This window comes from Neopsephotus bourkii, unplaced genomic scaffold (genome assembly GCF_033783945.1).
Source record: "Neopsephotus bourkii isolate Nb327-2 ecotype Australia unplaced genomic scaffold, CSIRO-AGI_Nbou_v1 NB_1120, whole genome shotgun sequence".
Classification (NCBI taxonomy): domain Eukaryota; kingdom Metazoa; phylum Chordata; class Aves; order Psittaciformes; family Psittacidae; genus Neopsephotus; species Neopsephotus bourkii.
Genome location: NW_026901606.1, coordinates 556,091 through 575,936, shown reverse-complemented (window position 1 = coordinate 575,936; position 19,846 = coordinate 556,091). Strand labels below are relative to the sequence as shown.

General features: G+C 43.0%; 1 protein-coding gene across 3 annotated transcripts in view; it reads left to right on the top strand.

Annotated features, from left to right (window-relative positions):
- The window catches only part of SLC25A26 (solute carrier family 25 member 26), an 83,415-nt gene that overhangs the window by 56,436 nt on the left and 7,133 nt on the right, over positions 1-19,846 (top strand). For all 3 annotated transcript variants that reach the window (XM_061362320.1, XM_061362319.1, XM_061362318.1), the window contains 2 exons: positions 2,285-2,329; positions 13,186-13,255. In XM_061362320.1, coding sequence (XP_061218304.1) covers positions 2,285-2,329; positions 13,186-13,255 — 115 coding nt within the window. The remainder of the gene's footprint in view (positions 1-2,284; positions 2,330-13,185; positions 13,256-19,846) is intronic.

Below are 19,846 nucleotides of genomic sequence, written 5' to 3'. Positions count from 1 at the left end.
GGGTCCCTGCTGAGCAGGACATGGAAAGCAAACACCAGGAACGCCGAAAATCAAACAGCGGTCGTGAACAAATTTCCTCTCTGATTGAAATGCTTCGAGCTGGGAGATAAAAAGGGGTTTATGTCAAAAGCTTCCCTTGTCTTGTTAACAGCTGCAGAATTTTACCACTCCTTCGTGAGCATCGGAAAGCGAAACTTGGAGGCTGTGTTTGAAAGCTTGTTTTGTTTGGTGTGCAGCTGGATACAGAGCGTTTCCTTTCCTCTCTTTTAACAAATTTGAAGCAAATGTAGTGGGTATTGTTTCTTTTTTCCCTGTTTTTTTGGCCTAGATAATAGATTATGCTGCTTTTCATTTTACATTGCAAAGAAATCATGCCATTTAACTCCAATTCAACAATGATGCAGCAGCATGTGGATATATATATATCTTCTCATAAATATATTACTGCACATTACTGTCAAATAGCTGGGCTTTTTCACCCAGTATTAAAAAGGGAAATTTAATTGCTACAGTAGAGTTTCAGGGCCCTGATAAATAAGAGCCATGTCTGACCTTTATTGTGGGGCTCAGAGCTGCCACCAGGGATATTGCTCATTGCTCAAGATGACAAACTTCCTCTGAGATTTCAGTTTGTCAGCTCAATGTACAGCAGTGACATTGATTTCTTCTCACTGCCATTTCCTGCCTGAATAGATAACAAATGTTCTGTGGCAGGTGCCTGTCAAGCTTCGTTTTGCCTGGCAGATTAACCTAATAGACTCATTTATTAATCATTAGTTGCAACACAGTGAGGCAGACAGGACTCTTTAGCTCTTGTGATGTTTAATGGATGTACCATTGTAAACTCCTTTGTGTAGTGTGAATTTGGGTTTAATAAGCAGTTCGTCTCTCTGTAGTGAATGTTTTTAACCTGACATTACTCACAAAGATCAAAGATTTATGTATTAGTTAAATGTGACCTATGTTGAGCATCTACTACATGGCAAAAGGTGCATAAGTGCTCTCTGAGACTGATAAAATGATGCACAAACTGCAAATCAGCCTAAGGGAGAAACTGACCCAACATGCATCGTGTTTGGGGAAGAAAGTTAAAAGTAGGAGAAGAAAATAGGTACTTGGAAGAAGATTTGAAACTGGGGCTTGACCAGCTGTTGAAGTGGAGAAGTTAACTGCAGATGCATTTAGGAAAGGGCAAAGCAGACCTGCACATACATCTGTAGGGCAGCTCTAGCACAGTACTATTTTCCTAGAGACCCCTATCTCTAAGATGTCTTGAGATAGATTGTTGGGCTGGAGATGGCAGGGGTTGCACCAGAGGAGGATATTGGACATGGCTTGTCATAGTGGTGATGGAGGAGGAAGATACAGAAGAACTTAGTGGAGAAAATGGAGGAGGGAGGACGGAATAATAAGGGAAGGTATAATCTTGGAAAGCGATGTCTCTTGTTGCAAAGAATCACTCTGTTTATGGTGAAAAATGAGTTACTCCATATGTTCACCCTGCACAGCCTACAGAGCTGACAGCAATGTGTGTTTCCTTTCCCCCCCTATGTGTCAAGAGTTGGTTAAGAGTGTTAAGCTGGTCATGAGGTGTTTATCAGGGGAAGATCTACAAAGTAGGCACAGGCACTGCTGGGGACACATGGCAATAAGAATGAACCTAGGCAGAGATACAGGCTGTTGCTGGACAGAAGAATCTCTCATTATACATGGGGAGACGAGACCCACCGAGCTTCTCCTTTGAGTTTTAGTTGACTGTGGTAGCTCTTGACATCCTGCTTTTAACTCTCAAGGGGGCTTTTTAATATGAGATTACTGGGAGAAAGTTTCCACAGCTGATGCTCAACTGCAAAGCCTTGGTTGGAGCACAACTGTTTTCAGCTCAGCCTTTGTGAGAGTGTCTATTGCTGAAGATGTATTTTTGCCAAGCTGTGACCGTGGTCTTAGGAACGTGTGTCTTGAACCATCCCTATGGCTTCCTTGGCTAAGTGTCAAACCAGGAATGTCCCTGCACTAGATCATACTGCTTATTGCTCTTGTAGGCCACCCTGGTAACAATACATTAACCTCTCAGCAGGGAATGTGATAAACAAAGTAAAACTGCTTTAGTGAAACCCGTCATTTAATGGCAGCGTACATAACGTGTCCGTAAAGATTTGTAACTGTAATAAGCTGTGGTTCTCTGAGTGAACAAGAACTGTTCTTAATTTAGCCAGTGGAGGAACACGCCAACCTCATTTGCTTTTGTAACATTATGTTGTTTTTTCTTTTCCCACCTCTCCAGATTCCTTTCTCTCTGGTACAGTTTCCCCTCTGGGAGTCCTTAAAGGTAAGTCCTCTTTAATGAGAGAAATAAAAGTTAAACATTTTGCAAAGGCTTTCCATGGTAACTTATCTTAACTTGGTTATCCCAATTATGGGCACATCCAAGAATCAGTATGGACTAACCTACCTATGCCAGAATAACTGAAAAATAACAGGGAATATCTAACCATAGATGTGTAGCATGCAGTCTAAATTTTACTCCCCAACATACCAGAAATCTAATCTATTTTTTTTAATGTTTTATTCTTCAAAGTAATTAGGAAATTGCAATTGATACAGAGAAAACTGATGGTGTTTTGCAGACAGACTATGTTACTGACAGGCTGTTGGCTGCATATACTTCATTTAAAAGGTCATTTAAAGAAGCTGTCAATAGATGATATTCTAATAGTGCAGTGTTTCAGAATGATGAGCTGTGTCCTCCCACCAGCTGGTTGCTCTATTTACCATGGACAGAGTCAGGGTCCAGATTGCTGAGCACAGGGTTGGATTTGAAGAAATGGCATTTGTTCATCCCTCTGTTTTTGCTTTAACTCGCTGCAGAAGGTGAAAGAAAAGCTTCTTCAGGTGCTTTAAGATCCGGATTGGAAACATGGACAATTATTGCAGGTCACTAAAGGCATTGTAGCAAAATAAAATATTTGTAGGAGAGGACCTGAAAATAACTTTCTTACTAATACTGGACTTCTGAGCCAACTGGCCACTGGCACCCAAATTGGGCAGTGGTGCTGGAAGGGTGGGATCCTGTGATTATCCTTGTTCCTTGATGCTTCCATTTCGTTAGGAGGACTTGTATTATCCTTGGGACAATAGTTTGTTCTCTTACTGTAATTGGCTTGGGTTGTTCTGAGGGGACAAACCCACAGTGTGGATGTTGCATCTGGAGACTTCAATGAGTCAGATACAAAGGGGAGTCCGCAGGAAGAAGGAGCATGAAATCCTACAAGAGCTTTCACAGAACTGAGCTTGTGTTCATAGAGGATTCTGTAGGTTCTTCCTGAGCTCAGCCTGATGTGGTGTCTGTGTATTGTCCCATTGCACAGGGCAGCTTTGGCTGCCTTATTAGGAATCTCTTTCCCTGCCAGTGTGCAGGAATGGCTTTGTGTAAACTCTTCAGCAGGGATGCTGGCCTGACCTGCTAATTGTTACTGCAGCAGCAGTGTTTGGGAGCAAGAGGTGACAGTGCTTAAAGATAAAAAGTGCCGTGTTCTTGCCAAAGCCACATAAACCAGCAACGTTGTGTGGTTGTTTGCAGACTGTAAAGTTGGTTTAACTAATGTCCACGTAGCTGTGACAATAAAATGTATTGTTTAGATTGCAGGCTTTAAAGGAGACAGTTTGAATTTAGCTGGCTACAGGAGTGACTCACTTAGGATGAGACATCATGTTTAATCTAAAGAGCTCAGTGCAGATCTGAAGAGAAACAAAACCAGGTCAGTTTGTTCCACAAATCCATTGCAATATATTCTGACTGTGGAACCAAGAGAAGATAACTGCAAAGATCAGTCTTACGTGCTCCAGTCACCTTGGCTCAGCACATGGAGAGAGCTCAAGGTTTGTCACATCAAAGCCAGGCAATGAAAGCAGGATATGTTTTGTTTATCTAAATGGAGCTCTTAAAGATTGCCCTGACAGTACAGCAAAGGGCAAAACCCATTATGATCCAGCAGACTGGATGTGGCCTAGTAGCATCGATAGGAGTAATATGCAGGCTAGGGCTACTCATGGCTGCAGGAAGGGAGCATGAAGAGATAGCAGTTAAGAAGAGGTAGGAGTCCCAAGGACTGAACATGGAAAAGTATTGAGATGATGTCTGAGGATTCTACACTGTGTTAATGGGATTACTCAGGAATGCAAATGGTGGAGCAGTTGTGTATGATGTGTGTGGGTCATCTTGCAGAGCAGAACAAAACAAGTGCTGTTGCTCTGTCATTTTTAAAACCATTAGCACTAAGTTACGTAAGCTGATGGAAGATGGACTCAGTGTTATAGTTCCCTGAACAAGCTAATCACCATAAAAATCAGGAAAAATATTTTTCCATTGTAAAGGACAGTTAGTACATGGAAGAAGAAGAAAGCTTCCTTTTTCTTTCCATACATGCTGGCTGCAGCCGGCAGAAGGTTGTTAAAGAAGCTTAATGTAGGTATCAAATCAGGTGTTTCTCTACCCCATTTTCTCTGTCTGCTTTGTTCCAGGCTGCTCTGGTTATTCATTATGCTTCCAGCAGATTTTAGCCACAAAGTTTACGTGCACAGTTTTGTTCTGTGTGTGAATGTAGACCAGCTGTCCCGTGTGAGAGTAAACTTACATATCGTGCACTAAACTAGGTTAGAAGAAGAGAGCATTGTATGAGTGATTGACCTATACGGTTACGTATGCTAGGGGGGCTGGCAAAGAGGGTATTGCAATGATTAGGAAGAAAAAGATACTGCTTCAAATATAAGCCGTCCTGCCAGTTACTCAGGTGAACACACAATTTAGAAGCAGTTATAGGCTTCTTTCTTAGTTCACAATGAATTAAGAAACAACAGTAAAGTTGTTAGCACCCACTGCTCTAATGCATGCTTCATGTCCTTTCTTTTGCTAATTTTTCTTTTTTCTATACTTTGTTTTGGATTATTGATATAAACCAAAGGGAAGAAGGAAACTGCGATGTTGTATTAAATTTCAGGGCAGACATTGTAATTCTGTGCTAGGCTGAGTTAGTGTTGCTCTTCTCTGCCTTTTTAGCCCAAGCCTTACAGCGAAACCAAGTTAGAATTCATCTTAGAGTTCAGGAAAAGAAGGGGCATTTCAAACCCCATTCGCTCTTTGCTACCCCAGCCCTCGGAGGAGCACCATGGCTAATGACCACAGGGGCTGTTTGATCAGATTTAGGTTCTTTTAGGCTAATGCTTCTAATTCCATCTCAAAGCCAGCTGGCCATGAAGAAAGGCAGCAGAACACAGATGTGGTGTGCTTCCCAAATGCCTGCAAAGCACACTGCCTTCCATATTAGTTCAAGTTTTGCAATAATGTTGTAAGACACAGTCCCCTTGTATTCTGCCCTGGAATTTCCAGGGTGCCTCTGTAATTTGCTTTGGAAATACTGTATATATGTTCTTCACTGTGGGAATTTCATATTACAGGCTGTGTATTTGGCATGAAATTGTTGTGGGTTACAGAGAGTCTAGCACAGCTCTCCTGCTTTCACCTTGCTGCCCCGTGTGTGTAGTCTCCACTATGGTGACTGTAGAACTGTGGAGCTTGTCCCTTCTCTATTATCTTCTTTTCTATTCAGGCATTTTATTCAGCACTTGTGATCATCATATCGTAATACCTACCAACCATAAGTGATTTATCATCTGTTTCATGTTGTGCTTCAATACACGTTTTTTCTCTTTTAGACCTGAGAAAAAGACAACTTTGATTTCTGCTGTGGAAATACCACAGCAATACAGGGCATCAGTAGTTATTTTTTAACAAAATAGTGCTTAACCCCCTCTTCCCTCAAAATCAAGAGCCTCTGGTTAGGTTTAAGTTCAGAAACATCTTGTCAAAAATGCCTGCATCTTATGGCTGAGTGGGAATGGTCAGCTCCCTCAGAACAGAGCTGTGTGTAAGGTAAACCTGTCCCAGGTGAAACAAGCCTCATTCCTCTTGGGTTTTATATTTCTGCGTGTTGGCTGTGCTTCAGAGCCTCTGAGAGTTACTCAAATGCAGCTGTACATGGAGAATGGTCTCTTTATAGACCAAATGTATTGTATGTCTGGAGAAAAGGCTTTGGTAGCCAGTGAGGAGGGAAGGAGCAGGTGGGATAGGAGGACATAGGTCTCAAATGAGTAGACTTGAAAAACAAGGGGATTTTTGGTTGGTTGGTTGTTTTTTAAAGTAAAACAAACCTACTATCCTGGGAACCTTTTATTTTTCATTAGACGTGTCTGATTCTGAGATGGGACACCTGGGTGGTGCTAAGACTGTGTAACATCAGGGTCAGGCTGACTTCTCCCTGCAGGCTGTGTGTGCCCCTGAGTCCTGGGAGGGCTGGCACAGACTGTGCTATTCTGCTGGCCCAGGACCTGCAAGGAAAGGTAAAAACCTTGGACTAACCATGCTAAGGGTGATGGTCTGGCTCTTCTGGTATTACGTGGGGCCAGGACTTCCTTCTTTGTCTTGGTGCTGGGCAAAACCTAAAGCGCAAAGACTTTCTACAGCTACAGTGAGCCCATGTGGTTTTCTGGCACTGGCTTTAGCAATTAGATAATTTTCTCAAATCTGTGAATCCCACAAATTAACAAGTGTTTTACAAGGAAACACTTGGTTGGACCTTGAGGGGCAACAACCAGAGACAGGGAGCTTATATACAATGGGATATTGTCATGACTATGGTGTCATGTGGTAGCACTGTAAGATGCTGAACCAGCAGAGTCATGCTTCAGTGGCTTCAGGAGAGTTCACACAGGCGTGTTTCCACCCTGTGAAATAAACTGGGCATTGTGGTTCAGACAATGGGGAGAGTCCAGCCGTTCCTGTGTGAGGCTGAGCAGTATCAGAAGATTGGTTGGGTCAGAAGTTCCCTGTGTTCCTAAACTGGTTTCTGCCCACACAATGGAGAGCAGGCTTGGGATTGGCCTTACGTTTCCTTAGGTCCCTTGTTTTCTGTGCAGGTTCATCTGTCACCCCAGGAACAAGGCACTTGCGTTGAGAGGAACAGAGCTTAGGAAATCTGCTGTCGGACTGATCTGCATGAAGACACTGGTGTGTGTACTCATTTGCTTGGTTGTCGTGGTTCCTCCCCCTAGAGAGCTCAATTTTGAGGGGCTGGTATAGGCAGCAGAGGGTGTGAACAGGTCTGGTTCAAAGTGGACTTAGCCTTGCTTGTATTTGTCAGTGCAGACATATCTTTGAGATGTATTTTGAAGCATGCGGTGCAAAGACTGCTTGGTGGGTTTCTGTGGAGAGCAGAGGCTCTAATCTTAGTTGGAGCTCATTGCACCTGAGTTTTAAAGTTAATAAGAATGAAAAGTTCACAGAATGCTTCTGCCTGGGCAGCTGGGGCTCTCAGCAGTAATACGTGTTTATAACTCCACCATTGAAACAATAAACCACATGCTATTTCCCTCCTAAAATTTACATCAAATCTGTTGCTGTTTAACAGGAGGAGTAGAAAATAGAGGAATGTAGCCAAACTGGGCCTAAAAATGGCTCTTTCCCTCCGCTATAGGTTGGTGACAGCTTTCCATTTTTCCCGGAGATGCAGTCTAGTATTTCCTTCTGCTGTGTTCAGCTACGTGTAAGTCAAGAGTAAATGAAACCCAGGCCCAGCCTTAAACCCATTTCCTTGCAGGCAGTGTAGTAAGTGTTCTACCATACCTCACTCCCTCTTTGAGTAACGAGCGGGCTGATGTAGGGATTAAGTCCTAATGGTTAAATAACGCTAACGTGTCTGCCATTCGCTTAGGTGCTCTATCAGGAAAACACATTTCCAGGCGTGATGTAACTTGTGGCCAGCGTGGCCTGTGCATGCCATTAGCATAACGGCTGCATTTTCCTCACAAAAGAACAATGTCCCCAACAGCTGTTCAGCAAACAGCCCTTGCTTTATTAGTGCCACAATAAGTGTCATTCACACAGCCTTGAAGCGCAGTCGAAGGAATGCTGTATGCCATCTGCACCAAAGAGCAAGAAACAAATGCAATCCTTACTTACAGCACTGCAGGCACGTTTGAGAAAGTCAGATGGGCTTGGCTCATCAATGCAGCATTTAAAACGGCAGAAGTAAACCAGACTCACACAGTCTTGGAGATACAGAGCCAGATTGTGATGCTCTTGGTCATGCCTAGACCACAAGCGGTTCTCTAGAAGTTGCTGAGGTTGCCAATGACATCTGGGGATGTTTGGTACAATATAGAAGTCATCAGTGTGAAGGGCTCACTGTCTGATTTGGACACTTGCTGCTTGCTGAAGAACCTTAAAAAGCTCATGATCCTTCCATGTAATTTATTCATGCAAGCCTGCATGAAGCACAGATTTATTAGCAGGTAGTGGCAGTACAGATGCTCAAAGAAAGCCATTCTAACTTCAAAGTGATTTTTCAGAAGTACATGTGCCTCCCCAGGCGCATATATGGCCCTTCATGCCATGGAAACTGAGTGTTGCCAGCATATTATGTTCTGCCTTTACCATGGGAACACTGTTTTGAAGACATTTTATTTAACCAGGCTTTTAGCACATCCATTTTGATTTACATCCAAATGGGTCACAGGCATCAATGCAGTATTATATGGAGAGAAAAGGGGAATGAAATGCTTTTAACATGAAAAATATGCTGTTGCATGTAGGCCAACTTTTGTTCCCTTTCAATTTACCTAGGATTTGGGTGGGTTTAATTCTAGGGCCAAATTCAGGACTGGCTTAAGTGAGCACAACTCCATTAGTGCAATTGGGGTCTCAATGCTTTTGTCAACAGTGAACTTAGATCATTGAGTTTTTCCCATGTTTGGGCTTGCATGTTTCCTGCAAGATAATATACACATGTGGTAGCACATATGCTGCACATATGTGCGTAGAAATTCACTGGGGAAGACATTTGGCTCTATGCTCTATGTTTGATTTTACGTATAGAAACTGTGATCAGCTCACAAAGTTTTTGCTTCTCCTGTAGCTAACGTGCCATGCATCTGTAAGGCTCAGCCATGCAGAATGCCACGTTGGAAGCAAAATACCTAGTAGCAAAGGCAAATGTGAAAATTGCTTTTCTTTCTTCGGTCTGCAGGACTGCACATGCACACAAATCCGTGTGATTAATTTGGAGAGATTTTTCCTTCCCTCTGTTATCACAAAGTTGAACACTGCCTCAAACAGAGGGTTATGTGGAAATAGTGCAGATGCTTATCGTTGGAGTGAATTGTAATATTTACTCAGCTGCAGGCCTTAAGTTTAGTGTATGCCATGAGGTCTGCTTGCATCTTAGTGCCTGCAGAATAGCAAGGTCAAGGCAGAGATGTGTCATTCTCTGCGATGCTTCGTACAGTGTTTGGGGTGTTGATCCTGTCATCAGGTTTGAGAGAGAGGCAAGTGTTGTGCATTCTCAATATATAATAGAATATATCTGAATATGGACCAAGACCCAACTAGATTGAAGAGCCTTTGGTATATCCTAAGAGTGACTTTTCCAATGCACTTTCTGCCCAGCAAAATGAGCTTCCTTGTATTCTCAGTATCAAAAGAGCTAAGTAACATTTGTAGTGAGAAGCAGAGAACACAGGCCTATGGGGCAGCATGAAATGGGATCGTCAGGAAGAAAAGTAAGACTCTGCCCACATATAAAACTTGACCCTTCCCTGTGAACATTATCCCTGTGAATAATTGGAAATCTGCGTTCAGGCTTCCCGCTGTGTCCCATCCCTTGAGGACGCACCCTCAGGATTGCTTTACATGGTGCAGCGATGCACAGCGACATTTACATATATATCACATAAAAGTGTTTACAATAAAAATTAGCATGTGATTGAGCTGGGAAGCTGCAGAGGGCCCCAACTGTACGAGTTTCCATGCGCTTCAGCCAGAAGATTTATTTCCAATTTGTTATTCATAAGGGAAGAGCGAGAGATTGGGATGGGGTCCTTTGAAGTGGAAAACAAAGTCTTCTATTCAGCCTTCAGCTTAATAGAATACACATGACACAGGCTTGGCATGGCGGCCTGCTTTCATGTAATGTGCTCCTTGTCATTTTGCTTTCCTAGGCTGTGAATACTAGTGGGAATGGGTATTGCTTTGGAAAAGTCTGATTATCTCCTGCACCCTTCTGCAGGAGTAGCACAGTGTAAGCAGATAGGAGCCATTTGCTGATGAGGAGACCAGGCTGATCCAATTGTTGTGGTTGTGTTGCTTATAATTCCCAGTTTCATATTGCAAGAGCATATATAGAGAAAGCAGTGTAGCGGTAGGGCGTCTGCAGGCATTACCTGGGGGCTTCTGCCCTGTGTGGATGCCCTGAGCAGGGAGCTGTCACCTGGGGTGGAAGGCTCTTCTCAATCTGTGCAGCATCTAGGATGGCAGAGCATTATCTATTGCAGAATCACTGCAAGTAACCAGCAGTTCTGTCCAAAGTCAGTGTTCTGTGGAAGATTGTTTGTGAATCCTGATTTCTTTCCAGGAACAAGGCTCTAGTTTTACAGTGGTCAAGCCTCTAATAGCTTCTGTGCTTTGCTCTGTGTTAGGAGTATTAAAACCATGCTTGATGTAGCACAGAGATGAGCATTTGTGAAGAACTTACAAGCCTGACTTACCACAAAGCCCTGTTGATAAGTGGTCTGTGGGCTCTGAGAGAAAACACGTGTGGCCTTCATCTCATCAGCTTGGCCCATAGCATGGGTGTGGTTAGAAAGAGTTTGGACTAGAGTCCTGCTGGTCCTCCTGGCCTTGTGACACTTGTTCCTCTCAGCTTCCTTTTGGATGATGTGCTCATGCCCTGCTTCTCTATCGCTCTTCTGCATGACAGGTTTGGAGCTTGGGTGAATCACCGAAATTGGACATGGAAAGAAATGCATGAAGTCATCTCATCCTGCCCTTGCCAACACAGGATTATTCCCCACAGTACAGTCTCGAGTGCCTTCTCCAGTCTATTTTTAAATGACTCAAAGGAGAGGGCTTTCCTCTCCTCCCTGGGGAGGCTGGCCCCGCTCTTCAGTAGACCTCACTGTTGGGGAATTTTCTTCCTGTTCTCCAGCCTCAATTCTCCTTTTCCCTAATTTAATTGAACTGTTCCTGGCTCCACCCTTCTACACAATTTTCCATATTGCATGACTGCTGCAAATACCTGTTGTCAATTTGCAGGCAATAACAGGAATTCATCACCATTTGCCTGGCTTGGCAAAGGCTCTCTGTGCAGAGCTGTACTGGGAAGCCAGCCTTTATCAGAAACTAGATTTCAGAGCTACATGCCAAGAATTAAGACTGACCTTTTCCTACTTCTTTGGACAATGCCATTAACATAAAACCCCATCATGACTGAGAATTAGTCTGGGCTTCTGGCAAAGCCATGAATGTCTGTATTAATGTGACTGGTTTTCCTCCCAGTCCTCCAGCAGATCCTTTGCAGTGATTTTTTGCACTACAGAAGTAGCGGTTCTGAGTTCTCAGGTTTAGTTGTAGGTGTAGACATGCTTGGAGAACACTTAATGCAAAAATACACTAATTCTGTTTGTATCAAGTGGCTCCAGGAGTTATTCTAAACCATGACCTTCAAATTGAGGCTTTTTTAAGCACTTGAAGTGCTTTGAAAGTGGATTTTGAGGGTGGGATTTATGCTTTGACGATGCCTAAGTGCTTCAGAAGGAAGCATCTTTTGTTTTGGGAAGATGTCTCCTTCATCCAGCAAGACTGAGCTACAAGAAAGCTGTGTGTCCAAAGAGTGTAAGTTATTCCAGAAAAACATTCAATAATTATGAATCCCTATTTATTTGCTTACAAGATGAAAATCAGTTTCTGCTGTGGGTGACAGCAGAATAGAAACCCATAGTGCAAACACCCAGAAAAGCGTGGCTAGCATTAAAGAGACTGAAATCCCTTTAGTGCTTTCGTACAGCAGAGCTGCAGCTATTTAGCTGTGGCAGGATACCAAACAACATTGTGGCTGGCCATTGTTGCTTGAACAGTTTGATTTTTAAAACATTCAACTGAAATACAACCACCAGCCAAGTTGGAAGAGGCGAGTCACAGGGACAGCGCGTTAAATGAAGAGTCAGCAAATGAAGGCGATGAGTTCTCATACCCCAGTGGAAAGTGCTTGTATTGCAGACCCAGGAGCCTGAGAGCAGCATCTCAGCCTAGCACAGCTACAGGGTTGCTTGTAAGGAAGTTTTATAGCATAGAAGTAATATGGCTTTAAAAAGAATGAGATAGTGCCACAGCTATAAAATGAGATTACTGATTTCTCTGTGGTAGGCCTGAGAAGGGCCGTGAATCCCACTGCCTTTTGCTCACCACTGGTCCTCACATCATAAACCAGAAATCTCTCCTCCAGAGAACTTCCAGTGTTAAGCATGTCAGGAGATGGGAGGGAGGTGGTGGAGCGGAGCGGAGGAGGAGAGAACGAAGTGGCATAATAGAAACCACCCCGGCACACATCAGCCTTTGTTGCTGATACTGATCGGACACATCAGACTGCTGTGATTCTTGATAGGTGTTTTTTAGAAGGCACTGCTCTTGGTGGTGGCTTTAAATGTGCATGTTTAAATGATGCTGTGAGTTAATGGATTAGAGCATGGTGTGTGGGAGCAGCAGGGAGGAGAAGGGTGTGTGGTCCCTAGTGACGCCAAGTGGAAAACAGAGACACACCTGCTTTGGGATGTAATGGGAGTGATAAGAGTAATTTCTTAATGATGGGGGGTTTTGGGGAGTGTGAGGGGAAGCGTTGGTTTAAGAAATGTAGGGGCAAACAGGACATGTCTCACTGTGCTGAGTACGGTTCATTTTAAATGGGAGTGTTTGGTACATCTGGGCTTAACTGATACTGGTTCTTGCATGCTACCCCCTCCCCCCCCAGTGTTTTGCTTTGCACTGTTTTATCTGCCAAAAAGACAATAAATTCACAACATATTTGCAAAGCTGCATGGCCACAGGCTTAAATACATACATATGAAATCCCTGAAAGCAATTTGCTTGCTTCAAGCCTTCCTCAGTTCCAGACATCTTTCTAACTCCATCTGCTCGTTCAAGTACACAAGTTCCTTGGGAAAAATCACTTATTACATCACTGAAAAATGCCACAAAAATAGCCTTTCACTTAAGTTCCCATCCTCAGAGTTAACTCACATGGGGATCAGATAGATTCAAACGTTTAATAACTTTTTATTTTCCTTTCTCTTTAAACACAGGATCTCTGGTCATGGAAGCAGGGTCACGTGGTGGATTCTTGGCAGTCAGCAGTCTGTGGAGCTTTTGCAGGTGCAAAGGATTATATGTTACACTGGGAAAGACTAAAGAAGAAAGGGGAAAAATGTGCAAATCTATTAAGTACAGCAGAACAACATTCCTTTGTAATTCAAGTTTGTTTAGAAGAAAACGGATCCAGTTGTTGTTTGGAAATAGAAAAGTCAGCAAAGGGAAGGGGAGGGTGGGGAGGGCTCAAACAGGGTGTCTGTTTGAAAGACAAGCAATTTGTTTTTGACAAATTTCAGTTCTTTAAGAACCAGGGGCCTGTCACTCAGGCTTTGTCATCATTTCAAAGTTGATTTGTAAAATCCTCATCCAGGAGAAACTTTTGCTTGGGTGGGGGTTTGTGCAGCTGTTTGCACCGAGCACTTCCCCAGGGGTTGAAGTGATTGCAGCGAGAGGCCATGATTCACCATTCATGTGACAGCTCTGACAGCCATGTAGATTAACTAGAGCCAGGAGAGCAGAGGCTAGTGCTGCACAGCCCGCAGGCTAAACCCTTCCACAGCAGAAAGGGAGGGGGGGAACCCAACAATGCAGGACGAAACATCTGGGCAATCTCCAGACACTAGGACAAGAATAAAGAGTGGCAGAACACAATACTGCTCTATTTATTACCAAACAAGCCAGAAGTTAATTGAATTCTTCAGTAGGCTTCTTGGTTGATTTTAGCCTACTGTAGTTGTTTCAAAAAGAAAGCAATTAATGACTCATCAGTAGAGCTGACAAGTTTGAGGGAGGAGAGATGCAACTGTCTAATAGAAAAAACAGATTAGTAAAGAGATGGATAGCCCAAGCTTTTCCCCAAGGAGCTAAAATACATTTTGAGATTCCAAAGCAGTAACAGAGTCTGTGGAAAAAAAAATAAATCCTGTTTAAAGAGGAATTATAGCATTTCTGGAAATAGAGACTATCAAAAGCAAAGCTTGTTCTTTGATAACTTGTAAAATTAGAGCTATTACATTGTATGTAAGGGTTTTTTTAACAAATTCTGTTAGGGGAATTGCAGTATTAATAGCACCAGGATTCGTGCAGAGACTTCCTTTTGATGGGTGCTGTAACTGCATGACTGAGAGAAGAAAGCATGGCTGTAGCTGCACATGGTTTAATAGATCTACACATGAGCTGTGTTGGAATGGTGTAAGTAGAATTGATTCCATTATGGGACAAAGGGGGTATTTTAGGTAATCTCTTGTGGTCTTGTCCAGCTGTATTTTTTATATTTATGTGATGGGAAAGGAGTTTTATTCTGCATAAAATCTGGTCTACTGTTGGGTTTTACACTGACTTCAGATCAGTGCAGATGGAATCAGAGAGATTGAAGCAGGTCGCTCATTTTTGGTTTGAAACTAAACAAGCTATCAGACTAAAAATGCTTTAGAATGCAGTCTGTGTGTCTGCAGGTGTGATGGGGATCATTAATTTAGTTCTGTTGATTTCTTTACAGTCAAATTGATACAATAACTGTGTTCAGGCGTGTTCAGAGAGCTTGAAAGGTTATCTGATTTACCCAAGGCCTTGCAGAGTAATTTCCTGAAGTCCAATTTGGTGCCTCAATAGTAAATCTAGCCTAGTGCCCCCACTTCCTTTTCTGTGTGTCTGATTCTGACTGGTTATGCTTGGACTTGCTGCTGTTTGGTGGATGTTCAGTAGTGTCTGCTCACTTTCTAGCAGAAATATTCCAAGAAGGAGCTTCCAGAGGCATGGTCGTGCATAAACACTTTGGTGTCCTTTGGCAGATGCTGGGGAAACCTGATGCTTTGTGCTGGAGGAGACACTGGGTCCTCCTGGAGCAGCACAGATACTTCCAGGTCCATGGTGGTGGTAGATGAGACAGTTTAGCCTGGGTGTCTTTATAGGCTCTGCTCCTCAGGCACATATCTTTGTAGAGCCGGAGTGCTATTTTGTAGGTCATGTAACTGATGATAAATATTCTCTGGGTTGTCCTTCCAGCTTCACTTCCTCCAGCTTGGTTTTCCTTCTCTGTTCTTTGTTTCCCCATTCTTCTCTCTTCACAGTATTTTAAACTTCTTTTCTCATGTGTTCTTTTGAGGATCTGCTTCAAAACTTGTGAGATTCAACTCTTCATGGATCAGAACCTTCCCCTTCCATCTCCATTGCCTCTCTCTGCAGGCATGTAACAGACAGGCCCTGTATTGATGTAATCTGGTACTACATCCATTCAATTTCACCGCATATATTTAGCCTTCTTGCTGAGTCGAGGCAGTGGAAGAATAATTTCCTGCTTTCTGAAGAATGGATTCCATGGTTAAAAACCAACTACCTACACAGAGCTTCAAATGAGGGAAGAAAAACTAGACCAAACTGTTTATCTCTTTCTTCCCACCTCAAAACCTCACCAGTACCCTGTGAATAAAATAAGATTGATGTGTGCATCTGAATGATTTAAAATCATCATGTTCTAAACCTTAGAAGGAGAAGATTATCCAAACCCCAGTTTTTAAATGAAGAGATGCTGTCAAATGCCAGCATGGTAGTTGTGGGATAGTGAAATCACCCAGAATTGCTTTTCTCCTATGCTCTTTGCTTCAATTCAGTGCTTTCTAAAAATATGTTAGCGGTCTTGAGGGGCAGAGTAATGAGCTGAAATAACCTGAAAGAAAAGTCCTGTTTGGCTTCCCTTTATGGCACACGCGTATATGTGTGTGTCTATGTGCGCTGGTTGGTTCCTAGCTAAATCATCATTGATTATTTGGCAAAGACAGAACAAAGAACAACAATATGTTGGATTCCATCCCCAGTGCCTGTGAAATGGCAGTGATTTGAGCCAAAGTGCTGTGAGAGGCCCGACTCTTCCTTGTTGAGCACACATGTGTAAGATCTGTGTGTGATCCATGGGGTTTTTTATAGAAACCTAATAGGCATGAGCATAAATATGAGATTTTGAATTCTCTCTGTCTCATCTGTTAATAATTTAATCCCTGGAGGCTGTGTCCAACTCTGTGTTCATCTCTGGTGTCTTAACTAGAGGAGATGTTTGCATCAGTTGGGGAGTTAGAGAAGCTGATGCCTGAACAGCTGGTGGAGAGGAACCCAAGGGTAGACTTTAAGCCTGAGGTTGCATTTGAACCAAACCTTGCCTCGTGTTTGGACATCAGCCCACATTTGGGCACAGGCTTTAGCAGGCTGCAATCAAAGGAAGGAAGCATTCCCCATGCTGTGGGCAGGCCAGGCATGATTGTGGTTGCATTCCATGCTCTAGTCTTCTCTAAGCTTATGCTGCTGGGCTGGACTACTGCACTCCAGCCCCACATAATACAGCACAGGCCATCCCAGAACAGCTTTCTGGATAGGTTTTAGGTCCTCCATGGAAGTGGGCTGGTGGCAATGGAATTCTGCTGTCGGGTATTTGCTGTTTGGAAAGGAAAGTACTGCCTCATACTAATGAAGTGATCTCCAACTTGTCAAAGAACCTGAGTGTCCATTTAATGACATTGAAAATTGCCTCTGTTAAAGACACCTTCTTTCTCCCTACTGTACGAAACAGTGTGGCTTAACATTAATAATTAATGTTCTGTGGTGACAAAGTCACCAAGGATGGAGGAGCAAATCTAGTGAATAATAGAGCAGTAACGAAAGCTTTTTGCACATTAAGAGGGAAGACTTCCCATCACTTTTGTTCTGACCTAATCGGCTTTGACAAGATTACACACTGTGTCTAAAAGCCTCTTTAGCTCTATAGCTCTGCATGAATGTTTGACTGTTTCTCAAGATTTCCCCATAGTGTCTGCTTGGACCATGTCTCTAACCCTGAATTGGTTAAATCACTGGAGGAGCAGTGCTTTCCCTGTTAGCATTTCTGTTGAAATCCAAAGAGGTTCTAGGGTCACTTTGCTCTTCTGTTGGCAGGTGTTGTTCCCACAGTGAGAAAGGGCAGAATAAACTTCCTCTTAATAAAAAATAACATACTATCAGTAAAATAAAGGTTTAAATGTGAACCGACTGAGTGAAGAGTTCTGAAAAATACCATTTGTGGACTTGTAAATCAGTCAGTGTAAGAGGCTGCTGTGAGGTTTAGTGTTGGAACTGAGAGTGTGACTTAGTTTTTCAACCTAGATTTGGGATTCAGTCCTGAATCAGTGCTGGATAATCTTCAGACATGGGTTCAGAAAATAGCAATGAAGACAGGCAATAATACAGCTTAACCTGGATTTTCTTTTCCTAAGGTGAGCTAATTCATCAAGGACATTAATCAAGCACAAGTGTCTATGTCTTAAAACAAGCCTGGCTTGCCAAGCTGGGCTGGTGTTACAGAAGAGAGTGCCAGGGATGTGGCCAGAAAACAGAAACGCAGAATCAGGAGAAGCCTCTGTGATGGCCAGAAGGGTTCCCTGGACCCTTTAGGAGGGCTGAGGGAAAGCTGTAATGGTACAAGAAGATTATATAGTGGCTGAAGAAGAACTTTCTCCCTTCATAGGGTCTTACTTGAGGAGTGTGTCAAGGAACCTGTGAAACACTCTCCTGTAGCAGCAGCAGATTCTGCAGGCAGCCACCTTACTGCGAGGACCTAGGGTTATGTATTGTTCTCAGGTGAAGTATTTCACTCTGTTCTGATGCGTCTCAAGTTTTATTTGCATATGACAGCTAAAAAGGTGGGAAATGCTAGCTTGAACCTAGGGGAATATTGAGACTTCTTATTGGGAATACAGGTAAATCATTCTCTGCAGATGTCTGTCACTAGCACATCTGTCAAGAGCTGCTCACTGGGGAAGTGTGAGTAGCAGAGAGATTTTCTGTTTAACACCCTGAGCTTGGTAAAGTTTAGCTGCTCAGCTGATATGTGAATACACACAGTGTCCATTGTACTTCTTGGGAGACAGGTGATGAATTTTCCACTACTATGTGAAGTTTTATTTTCTCAGTAAAGCAGTTTGTCACTCTGCTGGAAGTGTTAACAAGGCAAGGGCCTTCTCCCATGTGTAAATCCATCTTTATGCCTACTTGCTGAGCCCAAGTCATCACGAGATCCTGCTAGGGCAAGGGAGAAAGGAGCCTTCTCCAGGAGTGAACTGCTGACTGTGTCTGGATGCAGACTGCCTGCACAGATGCTGTTTCCTCTGTCAGCTCTGTAGAGAAGCTGGAATGATGAGGAGTGTAAGGCTGGATGTGTCTGGGCCTTTCTTGTTTGATACCTGATACCTTTGATAGTGGTTTTTTCTGGTGGCTGATTAGTTGAGCAGATTCCAGCCTTACATGGCAGCTCTTGGAGAATTCAGTGGCAGCAGGTATAGACTAAAGGTGTATTTTAAAGATGTTGGTCCTGACTGTGCATTAGTGCAGTGTACACCCCTCCTATTTTGAATGAGTAGGCTCTGGCTGGACTAGTTTGTATCTGTCGTATTAACCTGATGATTGCAAAAGAGTCATGGTTTACATTCTTTTACTGTAGAGTAGATGGGGACTGAGCAGTACTTCACTAGCGCTAGAGCCTGTTCTTGTATACCTGTGTACTAACATTGAAGAGGTCACTCTAAAATTACATTGGACTTCTAGGGTTAAGGCTGGAGCTAATTCTTTCTGTCAGGCTCACTGCCTTCAGTAAAATGCCATTCCCAACAAAAAGCTAGTTTTAATCTTGTGGTTTTGTCAAGCATATACAAACTTATTTGTAATTTAGCCACTATCCTGCTGTTGGTTATGTGCTTATGAAGTACTTTATTGTTGCTGTTGTCATTCTAAATCAATTGGTAATTTTGTACCAAATCCTTCCCAGTGATGGAAAATGAAATGTCAGTAACAGGAGTCTGACAGATCCAGATGTTAGCTGAGGAAAAATGCAAACTGATCAGTCTTGATTAAACCTTTCAGATAAGAATATCATCTCAGGATAAATTGTGTTTGTTCTAATCACTCCATCAGCCAAGATTGAAGCTTCTGCCAATAAGAAACTGTTAGGAATGAATGCATGGAAAAGATTACTGGGATCTGATATGAGAAATGTTAGTCTGACTGAAGTGTGATTGTCACCTCTGTAGCTGAGTGACGTGTTGAGATTTATTTGCTTGATAGAGACCTGACAACCATGTGGTTCACTGTTTCATTTTATCTGGGTCTGTGGGCAAAGGAAGGGCTTCTGCATCCAGGCTTAGAAAGCCACTCTTTTCCATGGAGATTATTTTTACTGTTCTAAAAATACATGAGTACCACAGTTTCTATCCAGCCCATTCTCTCAAAGCCTTTGGGTCACTTACTCAAAAACTGGCTCACAGTAAAAAGATTTTTGACCTTAAAGAAGGTCCAGGAACAGGCTGGAATTTAGTTTAGTTTGCTCATAGTTTCTGCTTTGGCTTCTCGAATACATCCCATTTTTCCGGCTTCTTAGTGAGGTGTCAGTTCTTGAAAGCTTCCGGTGGAGTGAACCGGATGGGCTGACCTGATGTGAGCAGGAGCTGCTCCTAAAGCAGGCTTTTGGGGCTGTTGGCTAGCTCTGCTTGCCTGCTGTCCCTGTTTGAGATCCAGGGGACTGCACATGTACCTTACTGCATCTTCTCAACTGTTGTGAGCCATTCCTTAATGAACTGTAAGAAGTCAGTGCAGGGTGCCAGCTGGCCCAGCCTCCTGTCTGACATAAGGCAGGGTTTA